Genomic DNA, 26,510 nt, shown 5'->3' on the forward strand with positions numbered 1-26,510 from the left:
GTCATGGGTGCGATCCCAGAGCGGGGGTTGTTCCACAGCAGAGGGCACGGGCGTTTCTGCACTGGGGGAAGGAGGCCAAGGGAAGAACTGCAGCTCTGGGGCTTTTTGATGTCCAGCACTGCAGCCTTGTCACCCCTCCCTGGGGACAGCCCCATCCTGGAGACACCCCCATCCTGGAGACACCCCCAATCCTTTGGGAATGACCCCATCCTTCCAACCCAAACCAACCACTCCACGATCCTGTTATTCTAACTCTGAAAGCGCAGCCTGTGCTGTTCCCCACTTGGCTACATTTTGTCAGCACAGACATTCTCTTTTCCAGGGAAGAAGCAAAGCCTCTAGGAACACACAGGCAGGCAAGGCTACCCAAGTTAAAACTTTATTGGAAATGTTCAAAAGCTCTAGTAACAAGATCACCTCCCGGTACAAATATAGATTTAAATGCATAAACTAAACCAATTCAAAATCTATTCATGATTCCTGTGCAGTAGTGGAATATTACTCTTGGCTACCCACTTTGTGAATGAAAGGGAATGAAAGCTGAGTTAGCAGGGACAGCTCTAGAAAAAAAAAGACCATCTGCCCAGGACAAGATTAGGAAGAGGTTTTTCTTTCTAACACAGAATCCTCTAAGGAGACAAAAACAAACCGAAGGCTCCAAAGCTCCAAGGAGTTCAGTTTTCCCATGTCTGCTTATGCTTTCAGTCACACGGTCATGGCGTATAATCAAGTCCAGGTAAGAGAATCTATACTTTCTGCGTGGCCTTGAATTCCAAGGAGGCACTCGGAGTAACCAGGACTCTTACAGGACGGGAAGAGCAGAGATCACCTTCCACATCACGAAGCTCGGTAGGATAACTTGATACACAGACAAGCACTTGCTTAGAACTAACCCCAGCTGGAAGTAACTTCACTCAGCATCCGTTGACTTGTAGTGATCATCATCCACAGTGGAGTAGATGTGTCCCTCACTGCTGAGGAATTCGACTGCTTGCCTTTGAAGGAAAAAAAAAAACCAAACCATTGCTAACTTTCTGTCAGGAATTTCCCACTCAAGAGACCCCCATCCCTCACGTTCCCTTCTGGCACCTGCCAAGGGAAGCTCTCAGTGTGAGCAGCTGCCCTCGCAGTTCCCAGGTAAAAGCAAAACCTATGGTTTCGCTTCAGAGGGGACAGCACACAGCAATACAATGGGCATTAATGACTGTCTTTAGGCTTCACTGGTTTTCTAATTCTCAGGGAGAAGTTATGAGAGACAGCAAGGAAAGGAGAACAGAGGAAGTCTATTCCCTAGTTTTAATGAGCGTGCAGAGAGCAATGCAGTTCTGGAATGGGAGAAAACACTGCTGAGGCACCACAGCACTTACAGAAAACTATTCCTTTGCTCCTAAAGTTAAACAGCTTCGGAGCAAAGCATTTCAATACCCTGTTGAAGACTGCAAAAGATCTGGCTCACTACTGCATCCTACTGGGAATATCCAAGATTGCCAGCTCTGTTTCACAAGAGGCTCACCCAGTACTTTCCTCTCTGCCAGCTTTTATCAGACCCCAAGAAGGACTGCCTAGATTTCCACAACATCCTTCATTTCTACACACTTACTTGATCGTTGCCATGCTCATATTCTGGAGCTGAAGTTTCAGCTCCTGAAGACTCATGCCTTCTGGGACAGGGCAGTTCTTAATCAAGTTCAGCACCTGGAAAAGCAAGAACCACCATCAGCATGCAGCTGAGCTTCCCCACCATCCATGGACGGCAAGACTGAGGAAGAACTATCCAGCTTCAAAGAACAACCGAGCTTGCATTTCTTTGTCCTACATCACACAGCAGCAGGCTCTGCTGGGGCTGCAGTGTTCCCGGAGACACTGCTTGCGCCTACCTGACTCTGGTGCGCTGTGAGCCCGTTCACTGGAAGGCTGCTGCCTCCTCCGTAGCCCCCCATGTCACTGATCCCAGTAGAGGAAAACGACTGCGGCACTCTCGACGCTGACTGCAATTACCAGAGTAAAAGCTGCGGTTACCCAGGCTGCCATGAACCCACAGCATTAAAGACTTGGTGTTATTTGAGAGAAACAATAATTAAAAATAGATTCCCAAAAGAAACCACTGGAAATGGACTGCAACACAACCTCTCTCCAAGGAAGCCAGGACTCCTGTTACACCACCAGCAGCTTCAAGTTTTCCAGCCACAAAACCTATGTACAACTTCTGCAACGAGCCAACAAGTCCCTCTCCATGGGAGCCAACCAGGGACGCCGCGAGGGCTGCGATGGATCAGCACATACCATGAGATTCTTCCTGAGGATCATATGCGCGTTGACAATCTCCAGGATGTGTGTGGTGAACTCATTCATGTTTTCCAGAGGCATGACTTTAAACGCCACCAAGCTTTTCTTATTCTTCCAAAGAAAAGAAAAAGAAAAGGAAAAAACCCTTCACATCACAGAACAGGAACCGCTGAGCAGCCAGCCCCATCATTCTCTCCAGGTCAGCAGCAGGGAGGGAGCCTCCCTGCATGGAACCAGTCCGGAATTTCCTGACTGAGGCTCTCTACATGATTTTGCAAAACAATTTCTTCCTAACCAGGTGATAATCAACTGCATTTTGGTGTAATGCATGCACCACTATTTAAATATTTATTTATATATTTAGTTATGTGCAACCACATCACAGAATGCACTACAAGAAGCTTCCCCATCAGCCAGAACTCGGTCTCAGCTATATAGCACAAGGACCGAGAACCTGGTGGCCAGTGCTCTGCTCTGCTGAAAGCAATGTACAGATGAAGAGGGACATTTTAAACGGGCCCTCTTGTCCTTTGCATTTAGGAACCATTAAGGTGTTATTAAATAGAGCCCTGGCAAAGGCAAAAGGAAGAACAAAGACCACGATCAGGTGGGTGCTATGGTCTGTGCTAGAACACCAGTCCCTCACGCCGCTCCTCCAGCCTCGTGGCCTGGAGTCAGACATGGTAACAGGACCTCACCTGGAAAGACCGGAGGTGTCCAGCAACTTTGACGTACGTTCCTGGAGGTACCACAACGTTCTCGCCACCTGCCTCCTAACCGGGAAGGAAAGGAGAACAAAAGGTTTTGCTGATTCACCATTTCATTTCTCCATCATCTCAAATTATTTGGGAAAGGAGGCTTATCTCAAGCAAACACAAACAGCATGCGTTCCTACATTCAGCAAGGGCAGTTTAGGTGAACTTAACCTTAAATGAAAACTAGAATAAAACTATTTACTCCTCTGAACACAGGCTACATTTGACAGCAGTCACAGCCAGTTGTTTGCTCTGCTATCTCTGTCCATCTGAGGGATTTTCACAGAGCAACAAAAGGAAAGAACCCTCAAACAGTAAAAGCAGGTGTTCAATGACGTAACTTGGCTAGAGGAATGGAAGCTGGTCAGAACCGTTTTTGCAGCTATGCTAAACCTGCAGTTAACCCAGCTCAATGTCTGCCCAATTACTCTCCCAAAGTTGTTCAACCGAACTCAGCAGTTTGCCTACAAATGTACAACAGGGTTCCATGGGCTGGTTTCAAGGTCTGCTATACCAGCACTGAGATTTTCCAGCACATCAGGAGGTACACATCAGAAAACAGCACAATATTCATCAGGACACATCTTTGCCTCAACCTCTGAGCCACACAGAAGTCTCTGTTCACTCCCTCTGCTTATACTTCTGCACCAAGTCACTGGGCACGCATCTCTTAGTTCAGCTGTGAGGCAACATCTGAGCTTCAGCTGCTAAACTCTGACAAATAATTCAAAGTGATTCAATGTAGAAGAACAAATGAATTACAAAATTCAGAGTTGCATATGGCACCACTGGTCTCTGCTACAGCAGCAGCTCCCTTGGCTTTCAGAGGCACGTGACTCCTAAACCGGTTTTGAGAACAGCCACCTCTTAGAATCATATAATCCCTAGGTTGGAAAAGACCCTTGAGATCATCAGGTCCAATTGTACCTGTCCACTACTAAATCATATCCCTAAGCACTTCACCTAACCACCTTTCAAACACCTCCAGGGATGGGGACTCAATCACCTCCCTGTGCAGCCTCTGCCAGTGCCTGAGAACCCTTTCGGTGAATAAGTTTTTCCTAATGTCTAATCCTTCTGCTATATTATCTCTCTTTACCATTTCCAGTGCTTTCAAGGAAGCACACTCATAAGGAATGTGGTGCTTACATCAGTATCGACCCACTGCCTGACATCCATCGGGGCTGCCGTCATGTCGTCCACTTTGTACAGGATGTTTGTTGGTGCTTTCTCAGCGTGCCGAATGATCCCCATGATGGTCACCTGCATTGGAAGAGGGAAGAGTTTATCCAGGAAGCGAGTCTGATTTACCTGCAGCCTTCCTTCCCCCTTGCTGCGTTCCCCGGTGCCCACCTGGGAGATCTCCACATCACGGATCCGGAAGGCTTCATCCACCTGCTCAGCTGCCAGCAGCTGTGACACTGTGCAGGGCACTATGTTCTGCGAGCGGATTCTCTGCATGGGGCAGCGGGGCTGTCAGCGCTGAGGGAGAGCAAATGGCCCGCAACCAGACCCCAACCTCTGTACCCCTCACCCCGGCTGTCCCTCACCCCTCTCCTCCCACTGCCCCAGCCTCTCTCCCCCCAGCCCCGTTCCTTCTCCTGCCCTGCTCCCGTGGCAGCCCCAACCCACCATCCCCTACCCTGTTCCTCCAACTACCCCCTGTCCTACTCCCCACCTCTCCACTTGCCTCTTTCTTCCTGCCACCCTCCACCCCACTTCTCACTCCTTTCTTCTTGCTGCTCTGCTCACCACCCCACCAGCTGCCCACACCCGGTCCCCCTGCCTTGCACCCCCAAGCCCCATTCATAGAATCATAGAATAACCAGGTTGGAAGAGACCCACCGGATCATTGAGTCCAATCATTCCTATCAAACACTAAACCATGTCCCTCAGCACCTCGTCCACCCGTCCCTTAAACACCTGCAGGGAAGGTGAATCAACCCCCTCCCTGGGCAGCCTCTGCCAGGAACCAATGACCCTTTCTGTGAAGAATTTTTTCCTAATGTCCAGCCTAAACCTCCCCTGGCGGAGCTTGAGGCCATTCCCTCTTGTCCTGTCCCCTGTCCCTTGGGAGAAGAGCCCAGCTCCCTCCTCTCTACAACCTCCTCTCAGGTAGTTGTAGAGAGCAGTGAGGTCTCCCCTCAGCCTCCTCTTCTCCAGGCTGAACACCCCCAGCTCTCTCTGCCGCTCCCCATAAGACCTGCTCTCCAGCCCCCTCACCAGCTTTGTTGCTCTTCTCTGGACTCGTTCCTCCCATTGCCCCCAGCTTCATTTTCCCCCACCATCCCTCACCCCATTTCCCCTCCCATCCGCTCCCCCTTCACCCTTTTCCTCCCCCTGCCCCCCACTCCATTTCTTCTTGTGCTCCTGCGCCCCCCCGGCCATCCCAGCCCTCTGCCCCGCTCCTCCCGCCTCCCCCCAGCTCCCCAAGCCCCTTTCCTCCCAGCTCCTTTCGCCCCCATTCCCCTCACTGTCCCCCCAACCCCACTCGCAGAGCCCCCCTGCCCTGGCCAACCCCCCCCATTCCTCCTCCCGCCCCCAGACTCTTTCCTCCCATCCCTCTGCCCGGGAAGCCGTGGCTGCCCCAGCCCCGGGGCTGCTCCAGGCCGGGGCGCACAGGGAGGGGCCCGTGCCCGTGGCAGGGATGGAGCTGGACGGGCTTTGAGGTCCCTTCAACCCATTCCACGATTCTCTAACCCCCCACGTTCCTCTCTCCCCGCCAGCCCGTTTCCTCCCACCACCCCGCTCTGCTCCCCGGGCCCCCCCCGCTCCCACAGCCCCGTTTCCCCCGCACCTGCTTCCTCTCGCTCCCGGCCTGGGACCCGAACCCGCCCGGGGACTGCGCGAACCCGCCCGGCGGCCCCGCGGCGCCGAACCCGCCCTCGAAGGTGCCTGCGGGACACGGGGGGAGGAGGGATGAGCCGGAGGAGCTGGGGGGGGGGGGGTTGCTGCCGGTACCTCCCCGGTGCCGCCCCCCCCCTCACCGTGCCCGCTCCACATGGCGGCGGCCGCTCCCGGGCCCGCGCGCCGCCCGCCCCGCCCCGCGCCGGAACCCGCGCGGCGGCCAATCAGCGCCCCCCGGCCGGCCAATGGCAGCGGGCGACGCGCGCGGCGCCATCTTGAGTGCGGGCACTGCCCGGCCCTGCGGGGCTGGTTCAGAGCCGCCCGAGCCACCTGAGGCGCCCGAGCCGTCCGAGCCGTCCGAGCCCTCCGAGCCGTCCGAGCCCTCCGAGCCCTCCGAGCCCTCCGAGCCGTCCATGCTGCCGCCGCTGCTCCTGCTCCTCCTGCCGCTGCTCCTGCGCCGCCCGCCGGCCGCCGCCGCGCCGGGTAGGGCTGGGCAGGGCGCCCCGACCAGCCGCCCCCGCTGATCCGCGCCCCCTGCCCCATTAATCCGCCCCCCAGAGATCTGTGCTCCCCCCCCCCCCCCGCCTATTGGTTTATTGATTCTTGTCCCATTGATCCGCGCCCCACTGATCCACTCTCCCTGCCTCACGGATCCGCGCCCCATTGAATCTTGTCCCATTGATCCACAGCCCACTGACCCGCCCCCCTGCTCCCCAGCCCCGCTGAACCGCTCCCCGCTGCACCGCTGATCCGCGTCCCGTTGATCCTGCGCTTGGGGCACAACAACCCTGAGCAGGGCTATAGACTGGGAGAAGTCTGGCTGGAAACTGCCTGGAGGAGAGGGACCTGGGGGTGTTGGTTGACAGCGACTGAATATGAGCCAGCAGGGGCCCAGGTGGCCAAGAAGGCCAATGGCATCTTGGCTTGGATCAGAAACGGCGTGACCAGCAGGGCCAGGGAGGTTCTTCTCCCTCTGGACTCGGCACTGGTGAGACCGCTCCTCGAATCCTGAGTTCAGTTCTGGGCCCCTCACCACAAGAAGGATGTTGAGGCTCTGGAGCGAGTCCAGAGAAGAGCAACAAAGCTGGTGAGGGGGCTGGAGAACAAGAGGAGCGGCTGAGAGAGCTGGGGGTGTTTAGCCTGGAGAAGAGGAGGCTGAGGGGAGACCTCATTGCTCTCTACAACTACCTGAAAGGAGGTTGTGGAGAGGAGGGAGCTGGGCTCTTCTCCCAAGTGACAGGGGACAGGATGAGAGGGAATGGCCTCAAGCTCCACCAGGGGAGGTTCAGGCTGAACATTAGGAAAAAATTCTTCACAGAAAGGGTCATTGGGCACTGGCAGAGGCTGCCCAGGGAGGGGGTTGAGTCACCTTCCCTGAAGGGGTTTAAGGCACAGGTGGACGAGGTGCTAAGGGACATGGTTTAGTGATTGATGGGAATGGTTGGACTCAATGATCCTGGGGGTCTTTTCCAACTTAGTGATTCTATGATTCTTGTCCCATTGATCCACTCCCCCTGCCCCAATGATCCACGCCCCATTGACTCTTGTCCCATTAATCTGTGCCTCACTGACCTGCACCCCTGCTCCCTAGCCCCACTGATCGACGCCCCATTGATCCGCAGGGCGGTTCTGGCACATCACAGACCTGCACTGGGACCCCGAGTACGAGGCAGCAGCGGCGGCCGGGCAGGGCTGCCCATCAGGGGGCTCGAGTCCCGGTGCCCCTGGTGGGCCCTGGGGCAGCCACCGCTGCGACGCGCCCTGGCGCCTGCTGGCCTCGGCCGCCCGGGCCATGCGCCTCCGCCTGCCACAGCCACACTTCGTGCTCTGGACAGGGTGAGCAGGGATCTGGGTGCTGGCGTTTAGGTCTGTGCGTGGTGCCTGCTGAGGCTCGGGGTGGGTGACCCAAAGGGGAGGCGGGGGGCAGCACAGCCGCAGTGGGGCATCTGATCGCCGAGAGGGTTCCGGAATGACAAGGTAAGGACCAGTCACTGCTCTCCCTCCTTTTGACATGAAGGGGAGCAGCACTGAGGAGAAAGAGTTGAGGTGCTGGGGGATGAGAAGCTCAACATAAGCTGGCAACATGCACTCACAGCCCAGAAACCATCCAAACCATGGAACCAGCAGGGAGGGAGGGGATTCTGCCCCTCTGCTTCACTCTGGTGAGACCTCACTGGAGCCCTGTGTCCAATTCTGGAGTCCTCAGCACAGGAAGAATCTGTTGGGAGCGAGTCCAGAGGAGGCCACAAGGATGATCCAAGGGCTGGAGCAGCTGCCATATGAGGACTCGCTGGGGGAGTTGGGGTTGTTCAGCCTGCACAAGAGAAGGCTCTGGGGAGACCTTAGAGCAGCTTCAAGTACTGAAAGGGGCTCCAGGAAAGCTGGGGAGAGGCTCTTGACCAAGGAGTGCAGGGATAGGAAGACGGGAAACAGTTTAAATTGGGAGGAGGAACATTTAGATTAGACATTAGTAAGAAATTCACCACAATAAGGGCAGGGAGGCCCTGGCCCAGGTTGCCTAGAGAAGTGGTGGCTGTCCCATCCCTGGAGGGGTTCAAGGCCAGGTTGGATGGGGCTTGGAGCTCCTGATCCAGAGGGAGGTGTCCCTGCCCATGGCACGGGGTGGAACTGGCTGGGTTTTAACATCCCTTCCAACCCAAACCTTTCCATGATTCCTCGGAGTGCACCACATCCTGCTCGTTCTGCAATGCTCTCCTCCCACTGCCTCCAACGAGCACGATGTGGTGCACTTAGAGAACGCACATCCCATTCCCTGAGCATTTCATGTACTCCGAGGAATCATGGAAAGGTGTGGGTTGGAAGGGGTCTTAAAGCCCATCCAGTTCCATCCCCTACCATGGGCAGGGACACCTCCCTCTGGATCAGGTCCCTGTCTCAAAAAGGGGCTGTTATTCTCTAAAGCCAAAAAAAAAAAAAAAAAAAGTATGGGAACCTCCCAAAAGGGAGCATTTTTTCTCCTAGTACAGTCTCCAGGAGTGTGTGCCTGTTCCACAGGAGTCCTCAATAGCACCTACAGGCAGTAAAAGCTCTATTTTGCAAGATTATTAGAAGTTTTTATATCCTCTTGTAATGCTTTCTTTCCTTCTAATGGTGCAACATCAACCCTTGATGTGCTGTAACCTCCAGTCATGGTTTGCAGTGCTGTTGCCTGATCCCTGGTTTTCATTTTCTATCTCTGCAGACAATTGTTCCTACATACGAGTGATTATGAATTTATGTTGATCTTTCACTTTCCTTCAAACTATTTCCCCCAGTTCTTTGACGTAAGTTTGATCTACCTCTGCAATGGGCTTAATCTTCCAAAGCCATAGGCAAATTCGTGAGAATACTGAAGCGGTTTCTGCTGTGTTTTTAGAGTCAGACCTTATGGTCATAGTCTTGCTTGGCAGCATGCCTTTCTTTCCTTTTAATGAGAGTTGCTTTCCTGCTGTTCAAGCACCTTTGCTTCACTATCGCTGATCAGATGTTGACCCGAGATGGCAAAATGCTGTTCCTTGCAGTTTCTGCAGAAGCTTTATTGTCGTATTAATGGGCTGAGGCTGGGTGAGCCTCCGCTTCGCATCTTCATGTATGGATTTTTCAAGGCAGAAGAAAGTGGAGCCAGTTCTCACTTGGAACAATTCCTCAAAACTCCCTCAGAGCCTTGGCAAAAAGAGGCAAAAAGAGAAATAAACCAGTTTCTCTGCCTTGCTCATTGCTTTAAGCGCATGCCCTGTTCATCACAGTGACTGAGCTGCTTTCATTTTTTAAGGGATGATACCCCACATGTCCCCGATGAGAAGCTTGGAGAAGAAAAGGTTCTGCACATAATAGAAAATCTGACTTCTCTGATAAAAGCGACATTTCCAGGTAGGATTTGAGAGGATGGGAAGGGGAAAGGAGCCCAGAGTCTTACAGGAAGACACATGGAAGGGCTGTGGTTGTTAGGACTTGTTTGTCCTCTTCCTAGTCGCTGTGTGGTAGAGGTGTGTCTGAATCAAAGCATCTGAAGCGCAATTATCATTTCAGGTTAAGTCAGAAGAGGGGAAAATAAACATTTCTGTAATTAGTCATTAAGACAGAAAAGGCAGCAAAATTTCCTAAGGCTTGATCCATGCCAGCAGTGGGGGAAGGAGCGTTGCTGGTGGTGGTAGCTCACTTATTCAGTAGTGAAGCTGTGGCTCCAGGGTGGCTTGTCCTGAGGAGGGTGGTCTTTGCAGTGTCGAAACCTCCATGTCCGTGCAGCCACTTGTCTGTGGTGAGGATGATTCGCTTTTGCAATGCTCTTCAGCCAAGCTGTTCTTTCCAAGCCCCCAAGGGAGCGTAGGAACTCTGAAGCAAGTATGGGTTCCTCTGTTCCTCCTTTTCTCTGTCTCTAGACACTAAAGTCTATGCTGCGATGGGCAATCATGACTTCCACCCCAAGAATCAATTCCCAGGGAAGGAGCACAGGATCTACAACCGAACAGCTGAACTGTGGCGTCCCTGGCTGAACAATGCTTCCATTCCTCTCTTCAGAGCAGGTGTGGCACTGCTGGCTCATGCTGGCATCACTCTGGGGAGGTGGGGACGGTTAGGAGAACACCATGCATGTTTTTTCCTACTTCTATGATCAGGGCAAGAGTATTTGTAGAATATTTGCAGGGGAAAGGCCCGATTTAGTGCTGATTTTTGGCACTGAGTTCTCCTGTTTGCAAGAAAAGAAATTTCTTTATGCCTTAGTCCCTCCTGCCTTTCTCAAGTTACTGGTAAGTGTCCCTACAGTGAATGCAGAGTGGGTAGCTTCAGTGAAAGAAGAAAGATCTTCTAAGAAGGTGGCTGGTGTGCACGAGCGCTGTGGCTCTCTGGAGCTGCCCAGCTCCTGGTGCTGCATGCTGTCCCCTTGCAGGGTCTCCCCTCACCTTGAGACGTAAAGGCACGACGAGAGGTGCACGGGGGGGGAAAAGTCACTGCAAATACCCATCCCAGAGTGGTCAGAGCTGGCACTTTGTCCGGGTGGTGACTCTGTGGTAGCTGTTGCCAAGGAGGGCTGAGAGGGATGGAAAGAGAGATCTGGAGTCACGGCAGCCAGTGTGACCAGGCCTCCAGCTCTTTCCCTGCTGGTTGCATTTTTTTCAGGAGCTTTCTACAGTGAGAAGCTGCCCAGCCCAGATACAAGAGGGCGAGTAGTTGTCCTCAACACCAACCTGTACTATGACCAGAATGGTGAGACAGCTGGCGAGGAGGATCCTGGAGGGCAGTTCCAGTGGCTGGAGGAAACGCTGACCAATGCCTCTAGAGCAGATGAAATGGTATCAACAGAAAAGAATAAACCAGCCTTGTAGAGGGTTTCTCACAGCCTGGAAGCTCTCCTTGCTCCTGCTCTCCTCTCTGTGTCGTCACTCCAAGTCCATGCGCTGTGGGAAGCGCGTGAGTTCAGAGCAGCTCTTTGCTTTTGTAGGTCTACATCGTGGGGCACGTCCCTCCTGGCTTCTTTGAGAAGAAACGAGGAAAGCCCTGGTTCCGGAGCGGCTTTAATGAACGTTACTTGAAAATCGTGCAGAAGCACTACAAAGTGATTGCTGCTCAGTTTTTTGGGCACCATCACACAGACAGCTTTCGGATGTTCTACAGTGATACAGGTACCAGTGCTGGGCACCCAAGCATTTGCCTAATAGCTCTTCCATCCCCCAGAAAATCCCTGTCAATGAGAGTTTTCAGTGTCTCTTAGCTGAAGGCAGCTGCCAGAAAAGGCCTGAAAATGCTTTGGTCAACAAGAGACAACAGGGGTTCTGGTCTGCACCCCTAGCCTGCAGCTCCATCCCTCCTTCCCGTTTACCCTCAAATTTTGCTGTTTCCCCTCAGTGCCTTGCAGCTTCTTGCCTGCTCCCTGTTGATGGAGTTTGGACAGAAACTGAATTTTTGGTACTCAAACGGTTTGCCTTAAACCACTTGTTTTCAAACTGCAGCAGAGACCGTTTCTTTCAGCCTTATCTCAGTCACACAAGCAGCCCAGCTGCACTTGCTGCCCAGGGAGGTGACGCTGCAGTCCTGCAGTAGGGAGAGCAGGGGCAGAACGGCAGAGAGCCCCCAGGAAGGAGAACCTCTCCTCCCCCAACCCAGCTCCAGAACTTTCCTAGAAGCAGCCCTGTGCAGTCCCACCAAAACCTATAAATAATACTCTACAAGAGGGGCCATTTGTAGTGCGCCCGTGCTCCTGGGAGGAGGGGAGGAGGACTGGAGACCAGGTGGTGTCCTTGCACTTTGCTCTCTTTTTCCCTTTCCTCCTTTTTCTCCCTTTCTTTGTTTTTCCTGAACACAGATTTAGCAGCCAATGCCAATCTTATTCCTAAGACTACCTGCACAAATAAATTCCTTTTTGGACTCATCGTTTGGCATTGTTTTGCCTTCATGTAACCCTGTGGGTATTGAACCCATAAATTTTACAGGGAGACCAAGCATCTCACCCCAATGACCCCTGGGCTGTCCAGGCCGGGTTGTGACAGAGATAAGGGGTCAGTTAGGAATCTTTGCACTGGGTTATGGGTAGTGCTCTGGGTCTCTCTTGCTGAGTGTGGTTCTCCTGTGCACCCTCACTGCAAGAATCTTAAGCAGCAGTGGAAAGCCTCTTCTCCGCTGCAGCAGACAGTTCCATGTGCTAATCTTTATGTGTGAGCTGTTGTAACTAGGTGATAAAGCTGCTCTTCGCAGGGCAGTTGGTTCCCAGGATGCTCCCTGCAGTGGGAACAGTGTCTGATATGAGCCAGGGTCTCCGATTCATGGGTTGTTTTGCCTTTCTGTTGAGGTTCTCCAATCAATGTCATGTTCCTGGCCCCTGGCGTGACTCCCTGGAAAACAACTTTACCTGGAGTGATCAATGGAGCCAACAACCCTGGGATTCGGGTGATCGACTATGACCCTGACACCCTTCAGGTGCTGGTAAGTGATCCCTGTGTGCTGCATACTGCAGTCTCAGAAAGGTGCTTTAATTCCTCCGTGTGGTTTTAACAGGCGGGACTACTTGACCCAAGCATCTCTGTGGGAGAGGACCTCAGCCAAGGTGTTTCAGCCTCATGGCTAGCACGGAGGTTTAGTAAGAGCGTCAGTACCAGCAGGGTGACCACGGTCAGCTGGCCCAGGCCTTCTGCTGGTATGAGTTCCCCAGGGCAGGCCGGGCTTTGTCATGTTCTCCATGTCTTTGGTCTTGTTTGACGCTTGCTTTACTACCGAGGCAACCTGGAGTGCAGAACTTTGGGGACTGACAGGCTTGTCAAACACCCTCTAAAACCTTTTGACCGCCTAGAAAATTATTTCGGTGTCCCTGCTTGCTGAATTGATTCATTTGTAATAGATTTGAATAAATGAAATGTAGAGGCAGCTTCTGTTCCCTCTGCCTCTTCTTTGCAAAGAGGAAGGGGATGAGGTGTTTGTGCCTTTCTTTGTGGTGGATAAAGCAGCTCTGTAGGTGCTCAGCGTACATGTTTATAGCATGAGAAATTAATGCTAAAATACACTGGAAGGCTGGGGAACAAGAGAAGCAGAGAGAAAAAGGGCAAGAGACTGAAAACAGAAGCTATGAAAAACTTCCTTCTTTAGTTTGTTCACAGTTGAGAAAATAACTTCTCTCAGTACATAACACTACTGCAACCCTTGCTCTTACCAGTAGGCAGTGTTGATAGGAAAGAACAGTGATTCTGAAGCAGGCCGGGCTCAAAATTCCTGATATTTGGAGGTAAAAGTCAAGCAGAGAAAAGCCATCTCTTCATCCCTTGTGTAATGATGCATTTGTGGTGAGCTCTGGTGGCTCCACCCGAGTGGTCTGTCCCCAGGTTCACATCGTGGTGGAACACCCTGTCGAGGTGCAGCTCCCTGCCTCCCTGTCTGCGGGGAACACACGTGTCTGCGGGGAACACTGTGGGGCTGCACAGCAGCACCTGGGAGAAGGGGCTGATCCCATCCCAGCCAAACACTTCACTCAAGGGCCAATCCTTTCCTGACCTGTCCTCGTGCTGTTTTTATCTCCCTGCAGGATATGGTCACTTACTACTTCAACCTAACTGATGCCAACCTGATGACCTCAACACAAGAGGAAGAGTTCCCACTGTGGGAGGAAGAGTACAGGCTGACAGAAGCCTTCCAAATCCCTAACGGCTCTGCGCACTCCATGCAGACGGTGCTGGAGAGGATCTCAGAGGACCCTCACTATCTGCAGCAGTACTATGAGTTTAATTCTGTGAAATATGACCTCACCCTGTGCAATGAGGCCTGCCGCGTTGATCACGTTTGTGCCATCAGGGAAGTTGATTTTTCCAAATACAATGAGTGTGTTAAAAGCAGCAGCTCTGCCCCTGCTGTCATCAGTGTTTGGCTTTTATCGTTGTGCTTGCTCGTAGGGCTGCTGAGTCCCCAGCACACACTGTGAGGACAGAGCAAGAGGAAATAAAGAGCACAGGTTCATGATGCACATGATCTGTCAGTCTTGAATGCTTTTGGCACTGAGTACTTAATCAGAAACCAAGACAAAATCAATGGCTTTTACTAAAATCTCTAAGATATTGATTCAAAATCTTCTAGAAGAAGGTGCTTTATCAGAAACGGGCAGTGTTTGCTACAAAGTCTTTTTGTGCCAGACTGACTTGCACCAGGGGTCTGTCTCAGAGGTTATCCCACAACTTGGATGAAGATCAGGCCTTCCCATGGACCTCAGCTTGCCGTGGATGAGTGCTGTGAGCTGCCCTGTGATCCCGAGGCATCTGCCAGGTGGAGTCCTTATGCTGGCACACGCTTCCCTTCTGGAAGGACTACACGGAAAGTTTTGTCTTGATGGTCTTACACAGCAGCAGCCTTGCCCTTGGCTTGTGAGCAAAGCCAGGTGGGATTGGCTCTTCCTTGGACAGTGTGCGAACCTGGAGTCTGGGTTGTGACTTTCATATGTCAGTGCCCAAGCAGAGGCTCCAGGGTAAGCCACCTGATTATCATTATTTTTAAAATGTGGGCTTTTCCCCCGAGTTGCTGAGCATAAAGAACTTTTTTGTGCCATTTGGCCTTGATGATTTGTTTGGCCTTGTGATGGTTTGGCTTTGGTGCCTCTTCAGAGTGTGTGCTGGAGCGAACTGTGCTGGGGGAGCTTGGGGCCTCCTGCTGGCTCCCGGGCAGCCAGTTCCGTGTGGGAGCCTGGTCGCCCCTGGCTGGGTCTTCTTCCTTCCTGGCACCCATGTCCTGTCCCATTCCCAGGCACCAGAGCTCCCTGAAGGGGAACAGATGGTGACACTGCCTTCATAGAATCATGGAATCATTATGTTTGGAAAAGATCTCTAATCTCATCCAGTCCAAAAATCAGCCCAGCCTCACCATGCTGACCAAGCCCTGTCCCCAAGTGCCATGGCCACACGCTTATTGAACTGTCCAGGGATGGAAACTCCACCACTGCCCTGGGCAGCCTCTGACAGGGCTTCACAACTCTGTCAGTAAAGAAATTTGCCCTGATGCCCAATCTAAACCTACCCTGGTGCAACTCGAGGCCATTTCCTCTCATCCTACCTTTTGTTACTTGGAAGAAGAGACCAGCACGCACCTCACCAAAACCTCCTTTCCAGGAGCTGCAGAGAGCGACGAGGTCTCCCCTCAGCCTCCTCCACACTGAACAGCCCCAGGTCCCTCAGCTGCTCCCACAACCCCTGTTCTCCTGCCTTTTCCCAAGCTCCGTTCCCTTCTCCGGACACGCTCCAACCCCACAATGTCTTTCTTGTACTGAGGGGCTGAAAACGGAACTCAGGATTCAAGCTGTGGCCTCACCAGAGCTGAGTCCAGGGCACAATCCCTTCCCTGGTCCTGCTGGCCACCCCATGGCTGATCCCAGCCAGGCTGCTGTTGGCCTTCTTGGTCACTGCTGGCTCATGTCCAGCCGCTGTTGACCCCAGGGGCCTTTTCTGAAGGGCAGCTTCCCCGTTGCTCTTCTCCGAGCCTGGAGCGCTGCATGGGGTTGTTGTGACCCAAGTGCAGGACCCAACACTCGGCCTTGTTGCAGCTCACACAACTGGCCCTGGTCCATCAATCCAGCCTGTCCAGGTGCCTCTGCAGACCCTCCCTGCCCTCCAGAGCATCAACACTCCCGCACAGCTCAGTGTCTTTTGCAGACTGACTGAGCATCCAGCTCATCGACAAAGATCTTGAACAGACCCGGACGCATCACGGAGCTCTGGGAACACTTCTTGGTGCTGCCGTGCCATGAACTCCTCCCGGCTGCAGGAGGATCATGGAATCGTTAGGTTGGAAAAGACCTTCAGGAACACCAAGTCCAACCATTCCTCAGGACTGCGGAGCTGCGGGCTCCACACCGACTGGGAGAGAACCCAACAGAACCCATACACCCTTGGCCCCTCTGTGGGAGCGGTGGGGCTGGGAGGGCCTGGGGCGATGGGGCGGGATGTGGGGCCTGCACGGGGGCGGGGGCTCTGAGTCATAGAATCATAGAATAACCAGGTTGGAAGAGACCCACCAGATCATCGAGTCCAACCATTCCTATCAAACACTAAACCATGTGCCTTAGCACCTCGTCCACCCGTCCCTTAAACCCCTCCAGGGAAGGTGAATCAACCCCCTCCCTGGGCAGCCTCTGACAGTGCCCAATGACCCTTTCTGTGAAAAATTTTTTCCTTATGTCTAGCCTAAAGGAGAGGAGCCCTATGAGGGGGCTGGAGAACAGGTCTTATGGGGAGCGGCTGAGAGAGCTGGGGTTGTTTAGCCTGGAGAAGAGGAGGCTGAGGGGAGACCTCATTGCTCTCTACAACTACCTGAAAGGAGGTTGTGGAGAGGAGGGTGCTGGCCTCTTCTCCCAAGTGACAGGGGACAGGACGAGAGGAAATGGCCTCAAGCTCCACCAGGGGAGATTTAGGCTGGACATTAGGAAAAAAATCTTCACAGAAAGGGTCATTGGGCACTGGCAGAGGCTGCCCAGGGAGGGGGTTGAGTCCCCTTCCCTGGAGGTGTTTAAGGCACGGGTGGACGAGGTGCTGAGGGACATGGTTTATTCTAGGATTCTAAATCTCCACCAGCTCTCTCAGCCGCTCCCCATAAGGCCTGTTCTCCAGCCCCCTCACCAGACTCCCTGAGGGGGCGGGTGAAGGGGGCGGGGCTTACAGGAGACGCAGGGGGCGGGGCCTACAGGGCGCGGGCTGCGCGGGGCCTCGGGAGGGGCGGGGCCCCTCCCGAGGCCCCGCGCAGCCCGCGCCCTGTAGGCCCCGCCCCCCCGAGGCCCCACCCGGGGCGGATCTCGGGGGGCTCGGGCGGCTCCGCAGGGTCCCGGTGCCCGCCGGCCATGCCGCGGTCCCGGTTCGGGCCGGTGCAGCTGGCTCTGGCGGGCGCGGGGGCGGCGGCCGCGGTGCTGGACGTGTGCGCGGACGGGTGGGTGGCGGCGGGCTACGCGAGGGCCGGGCGGCCGGGCTGGGCCGCGCTGGTGCTGGCGCTGCTGGCCGGAGCCTCCGCGGCCGCCCAGGCGTGCAGCTGGCTCTGGCTGCGCTCCGACCCGCCCGCCCTGCGGCCCCGCCTGCCCGCCTGGCAGCTCGCCGCCCTGCACCTCCTCCAGCTCGGATTCCTCTTCAGGTGCCGCGGCCCCGCTCCAGCATCTCCCCTGCACCCCCACGGTGCTTCCCCCTGCACCCCCCCGCTACCCCCTGCACCCCCCCAGTGCTTCCTCCTGCACCCCTCTGATACCCCCTGCACCCCCCCGGTACCCCCTACACCCCAGTGCTTCCCCCTGCACCCCCCCCAGTGTTTCCCCCTGCACCCCCCGGTACCCCTTGCACCCCCCTCTGATACCCCCTGCATCCTCCCAGTGCTTCCCCCTGCACCCCCCTCTGATACCCCCTGCACCCCCCTCTGATACCCCCTGCACCCCTCTGATACCCCCTGCACCCCCCCAGTGCTTCCCCCTGCACCCCCTGGTACCCCCTGCACCCTCCCCAGTGCTTCCCCCTGCACCCCCCTCTGATACCCCCTGCACCCCTCTGATACCCCCCTGCACTCCCCCGGTACCCCCTACACCCCTCTGATACTCCCTGCACCCCCCCAGTGCTTCCCCCTGCACCCCCTGGTACCCCCTACACCCCTCTGATACCCCCCTGCACCCCCCCGGTACCCCCTACACCCCTCTGATACCCCCCTGCACTCTCCCGGTACCCCCTGCACCCCTCTGATACCCCCTGCATCTCCCCAGTGCTGCCTCCACCCCCTGCAACCCTCTGGTACCCCCTGAAACCCTCCGGTACCCCCTGCATCCCTCCAGCCCCCCCCTCCCATCCCCCCCAGGCCGCCCCTCACCCTGCAGCCGCCACTCTGGCCGGGGACCCCCTGGACACCCCGACACTGGGCATAGGGGATGCCCCGTCCCCCCCAATCCCGGGGGTTGGGATGCGCAAGGGGTCCCTGACTCAGCCCCAGGTGGCAACCACCCTCCCTCGCGCTGAGGTTTCCCACGCGTGTCCCAAAGCCCTGGCTGTGCTCCTGGTGCTGCTCCGGCTCCTGGTGCTGCTCCGGCTCCTGCCAAACTGCGGGCCGGGTACACAGTCCGGCTGCTGCCGAGGATGATGTTCAGGTTCACGCAGCGGCCGAGCGTCCTGAGGACACTGTGCTGCTGGGCTTGGAACGGGTGGGAATCATAGAATCAGAGGGTTGGAAAAGACCTTCGAGATCTTCGACCACCCCTGTCCACTACTGAACCATCCCCGAGCATCTCCTCTGCCCCCGTTAAACCCCCCGGGCTGGGGACTCCTCCACTGCCCGAGCAGCCTCTGCCCGTGTCTGAGACCCTTTCCGTGAGGTTTTCCCCATCTGAAGCTGCCCTTGGTGCAGCTTGAGGCCGTTCCCATCACGCCAAGGGAAGGGCTTTGGGCACAGGTTGGAGCAGGTTGTGCCGAGGGCCCGTGCTCAGCGCCGGCCGCGTCCCCGCGCAGGTGCCTGCACGCGCTCAGGGTGGGCTGGAAGGTGTGCTGGGCCCAGGAGGAGGATGAGGACGAGCAGAGCCACATCGCCTTCCTCTCGCACGACATCAGCATGCTGCGCCTCTTCGAGACGTTCCTGGAGAACACCCCGCAGCTCACCCTGCTCCTCTACGCCATCCTGCACACAAACGAGGCCGAGCCCTCCCAGGGTGAGGGGCTGCGGGCTCAGAGCGGGCTTGGACGTGATGGGATCCAGTGGGACACCGTCCTGTCCTGCTTGAGGTTCTCCAGCACCGTTCTCCCCAGCTCTCCTCCCATGCCCAACGCTTGTGCCCCCGAAGCCGGTGCTGGTCGGGGGCGGGTTGGGGTCCCCCTGTGACCCAGGAGAGGCAGAGGGCTGGGAGGGAAAGTGGGAGCCCTGCTGGGGAGCAGGGAGAGGCTGGTGGATGTGGATGTAGATGTGGATGTGGATGTGGACAGAGGGGAGAGCAAAGGTCACCAAGGAACGGTTGGACTCGATGATCCAGTGGGTCTCTCCCAACCTGGTGATTCTATGATTCTATGATTCTAAGGAGATGCTCTGATGCCCATCCTGGCATAGGGAAGGGCAAAGGGATCTGCTGACTCTCAGAGCTGCTCGATCTCATTGCTTCTTCCCCATCTCCTGGGCACCAGGCTCCTCCTTGGGGTGGGTGGGAGGCCAGGGGGAGGAGCAGGGTGATGGAGGGGAGGCTGGAGGGCACTGGGGGAGCATTGGAGTGGTGGGGGGGAGCAGGGGGTGCTGAGGGGGCTCTGTTTGCTGCTGGGAAGCTGTTTTGAGCCATGCTGGGCAGGGGGAGGTCTGAGCCAGGCTGGGCCCCTTCTCAATGTCTCGTGCTGTGTTTGCAGGGGTGGGGATCTGCACCGCTTTCCTCTGCGTGACCTGGTCCCTCCTGGATTACCACCAGTCCCTGCGCGCCTTCTTGCAGGACAAGCACGCGCTGAGCGTGGGCTCTTCCTTCCTCTACTTCCTGTGGAACCTCTTCCTCCTCTGCCCCCGCGTCCTCGCCATCGCCCTCTTCGCGCTGTTCTGGCCCTACGGCGTGGCCGTGCATTTCCCGCTCGTGTGGCTCGCGATGTTCCTCTGGGTCAGCCTCCAGGGCACGGACTTCATGGAGTCTCCGGGCCCTGAGCAGCTGTACCGCGCCGTGGTGGCCGTCATCCTCTACTTCAGCTGGTTCAACGTGGCGCCGGGGCGGACGCTGCCCCGCAGCATCATCTACTACGGCTTCATGCTGGTGGACAGCGCGTTGCTGGCCGCGTCCTGGCTCTGGTGGCGGCCGCCTGACGACGAGCGCGCGTACCTCGTGCCGGTGGTGGCGGCCGCGCTGCCCTGCTACCTGCTGGGGCTGGCGCTGCGAGGCGCCTACTACAAGTGGCTGCACCCCAACGTGCTGGCGCAGCGAGGGCGCGGCTGCGACGAGGTGGATGCCGACGGCACGAGCGCTGGGCTGGCGTTGCGCTCGCTCTCGGGGCCGGAGCTGCTGAACAGGCGGATGCGCTGCCTGGCCCAGGCCCACTGCGCCGTCCCCCGGCTGGCGCAGCCACGCTCGCTCAACGGGGTCGCGGCTGCCGAGTCTGCCGTGTGAGGCTCCAAAGTGCCTTTGCTGGAGAGAGGGATGTGTTCATCCCGCTCCTGGTTCTGACCCCCTGCCCGCATTGGTCAGGGCACCTGGAGGGACCTGGCAGAAAGCAGGGGTGACGTGCGAGCCCCTGCACTCCCATGGCTCGCAGTGCGGCCACGGTGGTCGTGGGTGGGGGCCAACGTGCTGCCGCTGCGCGCCTGGGATCTTCACTCATTATTTATTACAAGCGTTTTCAAAAAGAAAAAAAAAAAAGAAACAACCCCCCAAGCAGTTTTGTCTGTCTGTGCCCCCCCGGCACCTGTGGCTGCGCTGCTGCTCAGGGAGGGCAGGGCAGGTCGGGGATTGCTCGTCTCCTCCTTGGCAGCAGCTGGTTTGGTCTTTCTCTTCCCAGCCCGGGCTCTTCTCCTGCCTCGCTGTTAAGGCCAAAGATTGCCCGTTATCAGCGTGCGCAGGGCAGGGCCGCAGGGCGCTCTGGGCTGTGCCCCCGCCTTGCAGCCACGCGCTGCCTCTTCGGAAACGGGGAAGCTGCTTCCAACGCGGAACCATCGGTTCTGCCCTTTGCCAGGTCCCTTCCTGCCTTTTCCCACCTGCTGTGGGCCGAGAGGGGCAGAGCCAACACTTCGTGCTTGAAGCTGGGTGCTGGGGTTGGCCCGTCACCCCTTCGCTCCTGGCCCAGGCGGGCGCTGCCCCTTGGCCTCTGTCACTGTCACCCACCCTCCTGGCAGGACCCTGTCCCACAGGGAGCCCTGTGCCAGGGGAAACAGGATGCAGCCCGAGGAGAGGCTGAAATGCTGTTTTCACAGCTGTGTCTAGAGAGGGATGAGCACCTGGACAGGGACAGAGGGCCGGGAGAACCCTGCACTGGGGTTGGGAAAATCACAAATACAGGCTGGGTGCCAAATGGGTTGGGAGCAGCACTGAAGAGAAGGACTTGGGTGCTGGGAGACGGGGAGCTTCACAGAATCATAGAATGGTTTGGGTTGGAAGGGACCTTAAAGACCATCCAATTCCAACGCCCCCTGCCAATGGCAGGGACACCTCCCCCTGCACCAGGCTGCCCAAGGCCCATCCAGCCTGGCCTTGATCACATCTAGGGACGGGGCACCATAAAGCTGGCAATGTGTGCTCACAGCCCAGAAACCAACCGTGTCCTGGGCTGTATCCAAACCATGGGACCCGCAGGGCAAGACAGGGGACTCTGCCGCTCTGCTCCGCTCTGGTGAGACCCCATCTGGAGCATTATGTCCAGTTCTGGAGTCCTCCACAGAGGGATGTGGAACTATCGGAGGCCACAGAGATGATCCGAGAGCTGGAGCACTTCCCATATGAGCACAGGCTGAGAGAGTTGGGGTTGTTCAGCCTGGAGAAGGGAAGGCTGCAGGCAGACCTTAAAGCAGCTTCCAGTGCTGAAAGGGGCTCCAGGAAAGCTGGGGAGGGGCTCTGGATCAGGGAGTGCAGGGGTAGGATGAAGGGGAATAGTTTTCTCTTGAAAGAGATTGAGATGAGATCTTGGGAAGAAATGTTTTCCTGTGAGGGTGGTGATGCCCTGGCCCAGGCAGGGGGTTGGGACTGGATGGGCTTTAAGGTCTTTTCCAACCCAAACCATTCTGCGAGGGCTGCTTGAAGGACAAGAAGACAGGTCAGGGGTGGGACAGTCCCAGCACCAAGGAGCTGGCACCTCTGCCACTGGCTCCCCAGGGCCAGGAGCTCCAGCAGCCTGTGCCAGCGGTGCCACGAAGCGCAGGCTGTCAGAGAACAGGCAGAAGCAGTGACTATAGAAAATAAAGACTTTATTTTTTTCCAGTTCACAGGACAGTTCCCATTACACAGACCAGGAGTGAGCAGAGGCTCTGGAACTGGCAGCGCCTGGGGTCCGTGGGGCAGCAAGAGGCTGCAGCTCCAAGTCTGCTGCCTTCCAGGAGCACCAGCAGGGGTGTTTTCCCCAGGGCTCCTGGAGGCAGCAAGTACTAAAACCAGTGTGGTTTTAAAGCCTCCGTGGCCGTGGTGAAGCTGGAGGGGAGGCTGAAGGCAGCCCAGCATTTGGGTTTGTCACCAGTTCAGCCACAGCCAGGCCAGAGGTACTGGGAGGGCACAGAGACAGCGGCAGAGCAGCGCTGGGACAGAGATGCTGCTCCTGCCACACGAGACAGGAAAAGTCTTAAATTCAGCCAACAGAGGGAAAAATAAAATAGCCAGGCCAACCTTTATTAAACAAACACAGAAATGTACCATCCACCTCCTAATATAAAAGTACTTTACATACATTCAAGGAGACATCATATAAATATCTACGAAATGCCACCGGCTGCAGGAGTTCCACACAGCTCAAATTTTGCCGATGTTTGAAAAGCTCCTTAAAACATTTTAAAGTAAACAAACAGAACGTGAAGCCAGCCGGTACCCTGGGCCAGCACTCGCTGCGAGTGGCCAGGCAAAACACGTCCCACCGCGGGCCAGCCCAGCTCCCTGGTGAGCTGCTTTGGACTGGAGCAAAGGGGCCGCTCGACCACGCCAAACGGCGGGAGGTTAAGGCACAGGTTTGAATCCCAAAGTTCAACTGTCTGGAGTACAAGACGTGCTCCAAACAGGCTGCTTTGCGGGCTGGGACACCTCCCAAGCCTGCTTACAGGAGACCTTTGGATGGGCTGGGGACCCGCAGGGAGATGGTCAGGATACAGCTCAGGCTCCGCTGACTGCAAATCAGCCCCTTGCTACAAGGACATTGCGGGGCTGGAGCACGTCCAGAGAGGAGGAATGGAGATAGGGAAGGGGCGGGAGAACAAGCGTTAGGAGAGGCAGCTGTGAATCCTGGGGGTGTTCGGTATGGAGAAAATGAGGCTGAGGGGAGACCTCATCACTGTCTACAACTGCCTGAAAGGAGGTTGCGGTGAGGTGGGTGTTGGTCTCTTCTCCCAGGTGACAGGTGATGGGACGAGAGGGAATGGCCTCAAGTTGCACCAGGGCAGGTTCAGATTAGACATCAGGAGAAGTGTCTTCACCAAAAAGGTTCTCAGGCACTGGCAGAAGCTGCCCAGGGAGGTGGTGGGGGTCACCATCCCAGGAGGGGTTTTAAAGATGGGTAGACAAGGCGCTCAGGGATATGATTTAGTAGTGGCCAGGGATGGCTGGCCTTGATGATCACAAAGGTTTTTTTCCAACCAAACAATTCTATGATTCTATGACTCTGCTAACACTTTAGAACCTGGGAGCAACAGGGCTGCCTCTCAGCACAGCTCAATCCCTAGCAGATCTGCTCCAGCTGAAGCAGGAACACCCTTCCCTGGATGCCAGATGACCTGGATTTTTTATGGATCCAGCAGTAACAGAGCTGCGGCCCCACAGCATCTCCCCCTTCTCTGCCCACACTGCTGTGAAATGCCAGCACAGGCCTACGTGCCCTCCCCTGCCTGTGAACACCCAGGGCACCAGAGCTTCTGGAGCTCCCCACCCTGTGTACACGGCAGATGGGAACACATCCCCATGGGCTCCCACTCCTGCTCCCGGCCAAACCCCGCTGCCGAGTGTGACACAGCGCAGCCCCTGCTTGCTGCACGGGCTCTGCTGCCAGTGCAGCCGAAAGAAATCCCCTCACCCAAGGTGCTCAGGAATAGCCCCAGCAGAACCCAGCTCCTCACGTTCCCCTTATGGAGAAGAGGCCACGCTGCACGCAGGAAGCAGCTTCTGCGCAGACAGCGTGTGCCCAGAGCAGACCCTGCGCATCTGCCTGCGAGATGCCAACACCTCGCCATGGTCTGCAGGCACAGCAACCACTCCTGTGACCACCGTGGAGAAAGAGAAAATTATCTGATTTCAGGTTATTTAAAAAAAAACCCTAAAACTGGAGCTAGGAACACGTGAAACGGAGACCTCTGTGTCCCATCCTTCAGCTCTGGGGATCCCAGCCCCCTCTTGGCACCTCCTCCACGGTGGTGACCGGAGCTGGCCCAGGAACTCCCCAGCACAGATGGAAATTACTCCTCAGTAAATAATGCCATGAAAGGAATGCAGCAAACACAGCACCTGCTTCTGTGGGCACAGCCTGAGTGGGTCAGTGTCCTCCCTGAAGCAATCGTGCTTCCAGACCAGTCCTCGCAGGTCCCAGGTGGTGGGGCTGAGCTGGAGACAGTGCTGGTGGGGCTGGGGCATAGCAGAGGCTTGTGAGGGGCACAGCAGGCGTCCGGCCTCTGCAGAAAATCCATGTGCCTGTGGATTTGGTGCCACCGGGGCACAGGGAGGAGGTAAATCCCACTGAACACAGCCTGACCTGGCACCAAACCAGCGCCCGTGCCAGCCCTGTCTCCAGGTGCCCTTCCCTGGCCAGCGGTGCTGCCACTCCCCAGCTCCAGCCTCACCTTCTGGGACAGCAGCAGGAGGACCAGCGTAACCATTGCTCCCAAGGCCAGCGTGCTCCAGGCTGCCAAGTCACAGTGTCTTTGAAAACAAAGTCCCTCTTCAAAGGGTTTTGTTTCTAGCAATGTCCTTAGACTAACATAAAGAAGAATACAAGAAAATTGACTCTGATTCTAACTAAAAGGAACTCACTCTCACAAAAGGAGTCAGGAAAGCAGAGGGGAAGGTTAACAACCACACCCTTCTATAACATCCATGAGGATTTTGTTCTCCCCTGGTCCTGACGAGGACTCTGCTCACATCTGTGCAGCCCACGAGATTGCTGTGCTCTATCTAATGTTTGGGTTTCCTAGATTTCCTGTGGGACCTACGCTCTGGGTCGGACTCCTGCTTGTGAACAGCACTGGGGCACACGCTGACTGGGAGCCACTGGGATCAACTCTGAACACTAACAGTTTCCTTTACAAGGAATTGTGTATCCCAGAAACATTCCTTTATCTTTCTATTTTCCAGTAATCCCATGTTAAGGAAATAACATAAGGACATTGTAATAAATTACCTGCTTTGAACACCCAAAGGGGAGGAGAGAGGATGCATTTCACAGCAATAGAGGTATTTTTGACATTTTCATTAGTATTTCCTCTGAAAAAACACACAGCTCTTTCAGCTTTGCAAAACAAGGGAGGTTCAGCTCTGCCATCAGTGTTTGTTTATAAAAATAAGGTTTTGTGTTTACTTAGGTTCTACTACTAAGCTGAATAGAAAGGAGAAGGTTCTTACAAATACTCGTGTTGTGTCACCCCTCCCTCTGGAGACTGCCTGCTGGATTCACCTGCTTTCAGCAGCCTCTGCGCACAAGCTCCAGCCCTGCGGACTCCAGTGCCACTTCATAGGACACCTTTGTACTTGTCAGGGCCTGCGCTCCTCAGGAAACAACCTTGTTTACTGTACAGTTTGCATTAGGTCGGTTTTCTTCATCAAGCTGAAAAGTGAGTCTCCAAATGCATGAGATTTCTGCCTCTCCAGCGATGGAGAGGTCTTGTGGGTGCTGCAGTCACGTCTCTGCTCCAGCTTCTTACAGGAAGTCTAACTCAAGGGCTTGGTGAAGGGACATGAGGTCTGCATGATTTGTGATCCTCCAGAAAGGCATGTTGTGCTGTAACAGAGATGACAAGGTCAGCTTTATCCCGGCGATTTTACGGCTCGCTGGAAGCAGTCAAGGTGCACCTGCAGGGCTGTGCAATACACGACAGCACGGCCTGAGCGTTACCGCGTTCAGGAAGGGCCTCAGCACGTCAGTTTGGGACGCCCATCTTATCCGCACATCTCTGTATGATGGGCACCAGCACTATTAGCAGCTCTGCTTACTGGTGATGGAAACCTCAGTGCTTGGCTGCGAGCTGCTGCTTCTCCAGGAAAGCCTCTGCAGGGCTCCCGGAACCTGTGTAGGTGACAGCTCTGCACGTGGCAGACAGCACGATGCTGGCTGGGACAATGTCCTGACAGTGTCCTATGCACTTCACTATGGACTGAAGAACCCGAGACCTGTTCAAATCAAACTGCTTGCTCCTTGTCTGCAATTCAGACTAAAGGTAGACATTGTGTATTGAACTGACTGCTGGCACCGAGTTCTGACTCCCACCGTGCTCCTGAGAAACTGCATTTCCCCAGATGCATGCCCTGATCAAGACAGGCTACAGGAAGAGACTGTCATGCAGGGACAACGTCAT

The 26,510-nt window shown here is 55.7% G+C and overlaps 4 protein-coding genes across 6 annotated transcripts in view; 2 read left to right on the plus strand and 2 right to left on the minus strand.

The window, feature by feature from the left end:
* Positions 1–363: 363 nt before the first annotated feature.
* RPA2 (replication protein A2) lies at positions 364–6,621 on the minus strand. Its single transcript, XM_069875274.1, has 10 exons — positions 6,616–6,621; positions 6,029–6,049; positions 5,839–5,936; positions 4,395–4,496; positions 4,191–4,304; positions 2,985–3,059; positions 2,284–2,397; positions 1,878–1,988; positions 1,601–1,695; positions 364–995 (listed from the first exon to the last, which is right to left on the minus strand). The coding sequence occupies exons 2-10, from the start codon at positions 6,042–6,044 to the stop codon at positions 911–913; spliced, it is 810 nt and encodes a 269-aa protein (XP_069731375.1). The 5' UTR covers positions 6,045–6,049; positions 6,616–6,621; the 3' UTR covers positions 364–910.
* SMPDL3B (sphingomyelin phosphodiesterase acid like 3B) lies at positions 6,134–14,327 on the plus strand. Its single transcript, XM_069875588.1, has 8 exons — positions 6,134–6,371; positions 7,511–7,724; positions 9,661–9,758; positions 10,268–10,411; positions 11,007–11,179; positions 11,329–11,509; positions 12,673–12,806; positions 13,897–14,327. Exons 1-8 carry the CDS (start codon positions 6,134–6,136, stop codon positions 14,287–14,289), a joined length of 1,575 nt encoding a protein of 524 aa, XP_069731689.1. The 3' UTR covers positions 14,290–14,327.
* Positions 14,328–17,160: 2,833 nt separating this feature from the next.
* On the plus strand, positions 17,161–20,665 carry XKR8 (XK related 8). Its single transcript, XM_069875126.1, has 3 exons — positions 17,161–17,468; positions 18,818–19,014; positions 19,694–20,665. The coding sequence occupies exons 1-3, from the start codon at positions 17,185–17,187 to the stop codon at positions 20,431–20,433; spliced, it is 1,221 nt and encodes a 406-aa protein (XP_069731227.1). The 5' UTR covers positions 17,161–17,184; the 3' UTR covers positions 20,434–20,665.
* Positions 20,666–22,203: 1,538 nt separating this feature from the next.
* The window catches only part of EYA3 (EYA transcriptional coactivator and phosphatase 3), a 54,322-nt gene continuing 50,015 nt past the window's right edge, over positions 22,204–26,510 (minus strand). For all 3 annotated transcript variants that reach the window (XM_069875467.1, XM_069875465.1, XM_069875466.1), the window contains one exon: positions 22,204–25,936. In XM_069875467.1, the coding sequence (XP_069731568.1) occupies positions 25,856–25,936 (81 nt within the window). In that variant the 3' untranslated portion in view covers positions 22,204–25,855. The remainder of the gene's footprint in view (positions 25,937–26,510) is intronic.

This window comes from Phaenicophaeus curvirostris, chromosome 23 (genome assembly GCF_032191515.1).
Source record: "Phaenicophaeus curvirostris isolate KB17595 chromosome 23, BPBGC_Pcur_1.0, whole genome shotgun sequence".
Taxonomy (NCBI): Eukaryota; Metazoa; Chordata; class Aves; order Cuculiformes; family Cuculidae; genus Phaenicophaeus; species Phaenicophaeus curvirostris.

What these genes read in the sequence shown, in the direction of transcription:
- RPA2 (XM_069875274.1), bottom strand. An exon ending in GACACCTCCGGTCTTTCCAG is followed by an intron (nt 2,398 to 2,984) that starts GTGAGGTCCTGT and finishes TTTCTTTGGAAG; the next exon opens with AATAAGAAAAGCTTGGTGGC. An exon ending in TCACAGCGCACCAGAGTCAG is followed by an intron (nt 1,696 to 1,877) that starts GTAGGCGCAAGC and finishes TTGCTTTTCCAG; the next exon opens with GTGCTGAACTTGATTAAGAA.
- SMPDL3B (XM_069875588.1), top strand. Translation starts at nt 6,134, where the DNA reads ATGGCAGCGGGCGACGCGCGCGGCGCCATCTTGAGTGCGGGCACTGCC. An exon ending in GCCGGCCGCCGCCGCGCCGG is followed by an intron (nt 6,372 to 7,510) that starts GTAGGGCTGGGC and finishes ATTGATCCGCAG; the next exon opens with GGCGGTTCTGGCACATCACA. An exon ending in GATAAAAGCGACATTTCCAG is followed by an intron (nt 9,759 to 10,267) that starts GTAGGATTTGAG and finishes CTCTGTCTCTAG; the next exon opens with ACACTAAAGTCTATGCTGCG.
- XKR8 (XM_069875126.1), top strand. Translation starts at nt 17,185, where the DNA reads ATGCCGCGGTCCCGGTTCGGGCCGGTGCAGCTGGCTCTGGCGGGCGCG. An exon ending in CAGCTCGGATTCCTCTTCAG is followed by an intron (nt 17,469 to 18,817) that starts GTGCCGCGGCCC and finishes GTCCCCGCGCAG; the next exon opens with GTGCCTGCACGCGCTCAGGG. An exon ending in CGAGGCCGAGCCCTCCCAGG is followed by an intron (nt 19,015 to 19,693) that starts GTGAGGGGCTGC and finishes CTGTGTTTGCAG; the next exon opens with GGGTGGGGATCTGCACCGCT.